Here is an 8,084-nt window from a genome sequence, read left to right as displayed (position 1 = left end):
CCACAATTCCTAAAATAAGGCGTTCTAAAAGAAGAACTCGGTTTCATGAAGATATTAAAAATTGAGATTTAATATGAACAATTAAATCTTTAAGAAAATAATCCAATTCAATTGTAAGTTGGAATTGGAAAATACTCATTACAAGCTTCAGGAAATTAAAAAGTAGTACCAATTACTCACTTTTCAATCATGCTTTTGATCTGTTCACTCATCGCTGCAGTAAGCCTATGGGCTTTTGAATTAAATTAATTTAAATAATAAAAAGTTCAGTTCAATGTAATAATTCCGTTTAATCCAGACACATAATGTACAATATTTAAATAATATAAAACCGACAAAACGTAGCAGTTGTTTAAAGTTAATTATAAGATGTAATAATTTAAATTTTCTTGGGCAGGCTTATGGTAACAGTCTTCACTTCCAAGTAAGCATCAACGCAGTTCGGACCACTGGAAAATAATTTAATTATTAGATTTAGGGTTTAATGACATGTTATGGTCGTAAACTAAATTTATAAGACTCACTTTTCTCTTCCGAGACCTGAATCCTTGAAACCTCCGAAGACAGCCTGAGGACCGCTAGCTAAGTAAGTGTTAACCCTGAAAATTGATACAATTCGTAAAACTCGATTTGTATATAAAGCTATGTATAAAGTATGTTCAATAAAGGATTTTTATCTTAATAAATAAAAATCTCGTGTCACGGGGTTCGAACTTGAACTCCTCCGAAACGGCTTGACCGATTCTCATGAAATTTTGTGAGCATATTCAGTAGGTCTGAGAATCGGCCAACATCTATTTTTCATAATCCCCCCCCCCATTTTTTTTAACTGCGCGCAGACGGAGTTGCGGCCGACAGCTAGTTTTTTTTATATAAAACCATGTAAGTTGCTGTGTGGTTTAGCGCTGATAAATTTTTAAGTTTAATTACGTAAATTAATAAGTTTTCTTTTTGTCGTTCGTATGATGAACAATTGTGTCTGATTGGATTAAACAGTGATTTCGTCTTTTTGTCGATCCGTTCACTACCAACGTTAATGTAGAAATGTATTTGAAAATTCTTACCATACAACACCTGCTTCAACGTGTTTGCTGTACTGCAGAGCGGTATTTAGGTTGGTGGTGAAGATACCCGCAGAAAGACCGTAGTTGGTGGCATTGGCTCTGTCGATGACCTCTTCGAGTGTGTCGAACTTAAGGATACTTTGAACGGGTCCGAAGATCTGTATTAAAATTACGATAATTATGAAATAGAAAACTCAAAGGATAGAAAAAGATACAAATCTGAACGACATAGCATTTGGATCGTCTCAATTTAACTGACTACGAAGCTCATCTAAATCATCACTACCTCATCATCATCATCTCACTGGCCTTATTCCACATATATAGGTCGGTGCACAAGGTTTTGTGAACTTAGTGCACCTATCGCCAACCCTAATTGGGAGGAATAAAAATTTAACATTTATTTTTCAAATAAATTAAAAAACAAACATTTAATTATAATCTAAATAATTGTAGATATGGAATTCAAAATTACTTCCAAAAATGGAGATGCAATAAACACGAGTAATTAAACATTATAAATAGAACAAAACTTTCAGCTCTAAAAGTCGCTATGAAGTGATCTTCATATACTTCACTGTCATTCTTTACCACCTCTATATTCTTGATAATTGTCTTGTATTGGTCTTTCAAGACAAAGAAGTGATTACCGGAGGCCTAATTTTAGACCTCTTTCCTATTAAATAAAGGATGGGAAGGGGAAGTAGATTTGGCGGAAGAGGGGCATAGGAAGGAGAAATATCCTCTTTCTGTGCGTCCCTTTCTCCGTTGATTAAAGTTAGGCAACGCATCTGCATTTGCGGATGTCTATGGGCAACGGTCGCCTCGCTATTGCGGCGGATCCATCTGGCCGTTTGCTCGTTTGCCACCTTAATATATAAAAAAATACCAAGTCTAGATTATATTGTGCGTTTTTCTTCTATTTCTTTACGCTTTATCAATTTTGGTAAAATAAGGCACTTATTTTGAACAGGCCTACATCAGTGATTTTAGTAAGCAATTATAGTTACCTCTTCCTTGGCGATAGTCATATCATCAGTCACATCGGCGAAGACTGTCGGTTCGATGTAGAAACCAGAATTACCAATGCGCTTGCCTCCTGTCAGCAGCTTAGCTCCCTCCTTCTTGCCCTTCTCAATATACCCAAGCACTTTGTTCATCATTTCTCCATCAATCTGTACAATGAAAACTACATGTAACATTATAAACAGATGCATCTATTCTATTCCCTAAAGAAATACCGGATATTGGTTCTTCACTTTGATGTATGTTGGAATCAATTAAGTTTTATGGGCTATAATTTATTTTTGTGTTTATGTGAGTACTTTTGCTTCTTTTAGTATGTCAATAATCTTTAGGATTTCTATCTATCTAACCTGTGGTCCTTGTTGTGTAGTGGGCTCTGTGGGATTTCCAACTTTCCTCTGCTTAGCGAATGCGACGGCTCCCTGAACGAATTTATCATAGATGCCCGACTGGACATACAGACGAGACGCGGCCACGCATATTTGTCCTTGATGTGCGAAAACACCAAATGCAGCGTAAGGTATAGCGACATTCACTGTAAAGAAATAAATGTATTTCACAATTCATGATAATGAATCTCATCGGTTCCATTGTTATCGTCTGTAACATAGCTTACACGCTTTTACCAAATGACAGATACAGATAGGAATTTGAGAGAACGATGTGTTATTAGTTTCGTATTCTTCCTACAGGGGTACATTCTAACGATTTACTAGTTTCTTAAACTTTTGAATCCAAAACCAACTTACAGTCTGCGTCATTCATGATAATGAGCGGGCTCTTGCCGCCGAGCTCGAGTGTCACTCGCTTCAGGTTGGTGGCGCCCGCTGCTTGCTGGATCAGCTTGCCCACCTAAGAAAAGAAAAGTTAGGATTTTTTTTACCCTAGATCTTCACCACGATTCCACCTGATGCTAAATAGTGATGTGGTCGATGGATGGTACACGCTAACTTAATGTATGTTTATTCTATTCTTTAAGGCACCCATTTTAAAAACGGGTGTACTTTAAGGTGGTGTAAGATTATGATTATAAGATTATGTGTACAGACTACGTTATAACAGACTACGCTAACAGCGCATACAAACAAAATCTAGACATCTTTGAGAATATTGCGAGTAGACACGGTGAGATAGTTGAAATTCACAATTAGTTAGCAATTAAAGTAACTGGATCTGGTAAATGCTACCTTAGAAAATATAAGTAAACTCCACAGTTTAAGTAGTATTTCAATCTAATCACAGTTCTTATTTGCGAGTTTTTTTAGTCAATAAAACTATGGTGCTAAATCCATGTTGTTTGTGTTTGTAGATACTTAAATAATTTGAATAGTCATGTTAAATGATGTTGAATCATGTTTTTTGTACGTGATTAGCATTCAAAGTACATAAGTGACAAAGTCCAAACTGTTATCTCGCACTTGCGCTATGTAGCGATAAAATTAAGTATTTATCAAGCAAAACCAGAAACAACAATGTCGTTGATAATTTTATTATATTTTAGGCATTAACAATTCACGTTTTGTTCTATCTTTCTCTCTATTTAAATAAATGAAATAGCACAAGTTAACGCTAATGAAAATAATGTTTTAAATATTGAATCCTGAGTACTAAGTACTAGATTTGAAAAAGTATCCAATTCAATTACTAAACAATTGTGACACCTATAATATCAAAATCGCACAATTGGTATGTTTTCAGCTTTATTTTCGGATATTAATTTGTACTTACTTCCATAGATCCAGTGAATGAGATCTTGGCGACGTCCCGGTGGTGGGTAAGTGTGGTGCCGGCGCCGACTCCGAAACCGTTGACAATATTGACAACGCCCGCCGGTACACCCGCCTCCTGCAGCAGCGCGGCCAGCGCAAGCGCAGTAAGCGGTGTCTGCTCTGCCGGCTTCACCACAACCGTACAACCTGATACATAGCAGCATTCATTGTTTTATATCAACTTGTCAAAATGACTTGAAGATATCCTGTCAATAAATTCGAACCATTATAAAAATGCTTAAAACTCGATATGAATGGCAAAGAAGTCAATAAAGTTACTCATTGTTGACAGCATAGAATGAAGAAAGGAAACGTTGTATTAGGTCCACTTAAATTGGATCCAGGATGGGAGAGTAATTAATCTGTAAATGATGAATTAAAAGAAAGGTTTACCAGCAGCGAGAGCAGTGACAACTTTATTGATGAACATCAATATGGGCACGTTCCATGGTAAAATTAGCCCGCACACGCCTACAGGCTGCTTCAGAGTGTAAGAGAATACTTCGCCATCTACATACAAAAATAAAAATTAACTCACATATAGCTTTATGCAACAAAAAACCTATATTTCGTATCTTATGTACTAACGATTTAAATGACAAGTCCTACTAATCTAACCATAACATTAAATCTTTCAATCAGTTGCATTCATAATTGTCCACATTTTATAAGAACTATTATTATACTAATTATTTCTAATATGATGCAATATTTTAACTAAACTGAGAAGTTATAAGGAATACTCACTTAAAGGAATAGTGTCTCCTTGAATTTTGTCAGCCAAACTGGCCAAGTAGCGGATTGACTGTATACCGGATTGAGTAAAGTTTTTTGAGAAAGACAACACCATTCCATTGTTATACGATTCTAGTTCGGCGAGGTAGTCAGCGTCGCGTTGGACCAGATCTGCGAACTTGTACAGTATGGCACCTCGCTGCGCCGCGTCTAGCAGCCTCCATTCAGAGTTTCGGTGGAAGGCACGCTTTGCCGCCGCCACGGCTAGGTTGATGTCAGCCTGCAAACGTAATATCACTCAATAAATATAACACAAATCAAGTTATTTGAACTTTTTATCAGCCAGATCTATGATTAGAAAGGTAAAAGAACCTGCAGCAGTTGTTATATATATATATATATATATATATATATATATATATATATATATATATATATATATGCCTACACTATGGGGGCTCAGAGCCTATTCAAGTTGACTGGGTTATACTCAGCCACTCTGGCTCAATGTTGGTTAGTTGACTTCACACATAAATATCCTTCATAATAAGAACGTCGGAGCAATGTATATAATATGAAATTCTAAAATCATAAAACCCATAAGTACAGGGTCAGTGTATACCTCATCACCCTCAGCCACTTTAGCAATAACGGAGCCGTCATGTGGGTTGTAGGTGTCGAAGGTTTTGCCACTGACGGCGTCCACCCACTGGTTGTCGATGAACAACTGTAAATTAAAGATAATATATATCATTAAAATAAGTAATTGTAGAATTCTACTGCCGTGTAACTTGTATAATACATTTCGTTATATCTTACATTTATTTATCTTTGATCATCTCCGGTTGTAATTAACCGTGAAAGTTGTAGACTCCTACAATATAAATTACTACAACTTTTGCAGTGGAAGTCTACAGTAGAATTATGACGTATTTGCTTTTTATATAATTGTACTTGCATCCTAGTTTGCCAACAGCAATAGATAAATGACGTAAATTGATTTATAGACAATTGGGCGTAACAACGAGTAACTTGTATTTCTAGCCATTTACATCGGTAAAATAGCATGTATGTATATAAAGCATTCGTTTCGTTTACGTGGTTTTATTTTAGAGTACCTAATGTATTTCAATCTAGTTAGCTATTTTATTTCATTCAAGTTCTTTCAGATTTTGTGATTTAGCAACTTCTCACAGGCTAACCTATTGTTATAAAAAAGTTTTATGATAACGTTATTTATTATATAACAATTATATAAATCATCAACAAACAATTTCATACATCTTTCTTTTAATTAATCGAACCATACAAACACCCGAAAGTTAGGCTTTATCTGCGATCAAACAGTATTATTGACAAGAGATATCAACCAATTTACCGCAGGAAGAAAAACAAAGATAAGAAAAATAGAGTTATCGATCATGTTTAAATAAAAATGTGGCTTGAGATAAGCCAAACACACTGTTATGCAATTCTAAACGATTTTTTCTGACGATTTACTCTGTAAAAAATGAACTGAATAAATTCGTTTTTTATTTTGACGTCAGTATCCAAAATAATACATATACTTAACTTCTATTGCTTAATTAGATATTGACGAGGAAGTAACCATTTTTTTTTACAAAGAAAACAAAAGCGCCTCAAACCATAACTCGTTCGTTCAGACACTTTGGGTACTCAGTTAAGTTATGAGTACGATATTGTTTTTTTTTAGCTATGCGGTTTTGTACATTTAAAAGAAAGTGTACTACAAAATTATAAAACAGAGTTACGCGATAATTATTATTAAAAATATTTTAGAAAGCACAATACAGCTTTTATTTAATATTCAAATATAACGTTATTTTCTTTATTATTCTTCAATTTAAAGTAAATATTTATGAACAAATTGAGTCGATTGAAAAGTAACTTATGATATATTTTTTAATTACTTAACTATAAATCATAAAAGTAATTATTTATTTAAAATTTATTCGGCGGTTTTATGAATTGATGAAATTTACATGCTGTTGCAATTAGGGACATTTTAGTGGATATATTTATATATTATTTTATCTCACCGATTAAATTACGTTATTATATTGTTTTTGGGTCCATTCGAGTTGGTCGTGAATACGAACACACCTAACTATGTACGTGACCGACACATATTAGCAATATGTTATCTCGTACATTACCACTTGATTACATATTTAAACATTTATCACTCTTCGAAACACTTTATAAAATAGAAAAAAAATCACTATTTAAATAAACGAAAACTAACTATTATAACTTATGCTTTTTAATTAAACCTTCCTACCTTAGTATATTTAATTTGCGGTGCCATTTTTGTGATTGCACGCCTTGAAAAACACTAATCGTACCTTCGATGCGGAAAACGACTCCGCCGTTATATAGTGTTCGTTTATCTAAAGTCTAAAGTATTCCTTAGTCACGCTGACATACGCAAATTAAGGTTCTTACAAGTTTTCTATCAAAACACTTATGTTGACGTCATATTTTGGTTCTTAAGCTCATAGCAATAACGATTTTTATAATCAAAGGAAACAGTAGCAAGTTATAAATTTATGAATAATAGAAAGGGGAGGAAAATGCAGTGTGTTTTGATGCTTTCCGCATCGTGTGATATGCTATGCTTTTGAGGTCTAAGTATCTGAAAGGAGGTTGCTCTATACTTCTGCACCTTAACTTGTCCTCTATTCTATTGATTTTCTTGCTTCATCTGCCGTCGCTACCTCGGTAGATGTCCGGGCCATTTTCTCTTTAGTCTACTGACGGTAAAACCTGATTCGACTATTTTAGGTCTTTGGCAAATTTCTTTGTTTTTGTTCCAACAAAAAGTGTCTTCTTATAGTTGCTGAGAATTTATTGTAAGCAAATAACAATTAAAAAAGTTAACAAGCATTCAGGAAGCTTACAAAGAAAAATTAAGGAAAAATTAAAAATAATCTACAGAATCTATACGCTTTTTTTTAATTGTAAGTGTTCATTCATTAAGATTCAACTCATTAATTTTTCCAAATTATCTAAGTTTCATAATATGTATGTTTTCTTTCTACTTACTACTTATATAATCTATACATTATATTAAAATCACTAAAAAGAGGTGATTTCAAAAGGTACTCGTAACTTTTATTATGTCAATACATTCTCTAATTAATTTTTTATATGTACGAATAAATTATTTTCGAAATAAAGACTTATCAACATGAAATTGAATTTGCAATTTGAATTTGCATAAACAGATAACGTGTCTTGAACAACCAAAGTTGAGGAAAAGAGTACAGAAAACTATTTTTCTATTATTTTTTTGATTTCCATGTAAATGACAGAATGAATGAAACGGGACACTCTATACCAGTAGTTGGATAAAGACACTTGTTGCTCTTCTTAAGAAAAAAATAAATAAAATGTGCCTTTGCGTAAATGTGTGTTTTTGATCGTTATAAAGTAGAAGCATTCGAATCTCATCCCACATTGTAAAATT

The 8,084-nt window shown here is 33.8% G+C and overlaps 1 protein-coding gene across 1 annotated transcript; it reads right to left on the bottom strand.

Annotated features, from left to right (window-relative positions):
- Nucleotides 1–279: 279 nt before the first annotated feature.
- LOC106720572 (aldehyde dehydrogenase 1A1) lies at nt 280–7,005 on the bottom strand. The gene is made up of 11 exons (XM_045678876.1): nt 6,897–7,005; nt 5,217–5,321; nt 4,607–4,874; nt 4,253–4,369; nt 3,819–4,006; nt 2,840–2,942; nt 2,441–2,625; nt 2,075–2,239; nt 1,065–1,222; nt 525–599; nt 280–449 (listed from the first exon to the last, which is right to left on the bottom strand). The coding sequence occupies exons 1-11, from the start codon at nt 6,921–6,923 to the stop codon at nt 380–382; spliced, it is 1,461 nt and encodes a 486-aa protein (XP_045534832.1). The 5' UTR covers nt 6,924–7,005; the 3' UTR covers nt 280–379.
- Between the last annotated feature and the right edge of the window lie 1,079 nt (nt 7,006–8,084).

Source organism: Papilio machaon, chromosome 8 (genome assembly GCF_912999745.1).
Source record: "Papilio machaon chromosome 8, ilPapMach1.1, whole genome shotgun sequence".
NCBI lineage: Eukaryota > Metazoa > Arthropoda > Insecta > Lepidoptera > Papilionidae > Papilio > Papilio machaon.
Note: the sequence above shows the minus strand (reverse complement) of the source record. Positions and strands in the feature narration are given on the sequence as shown.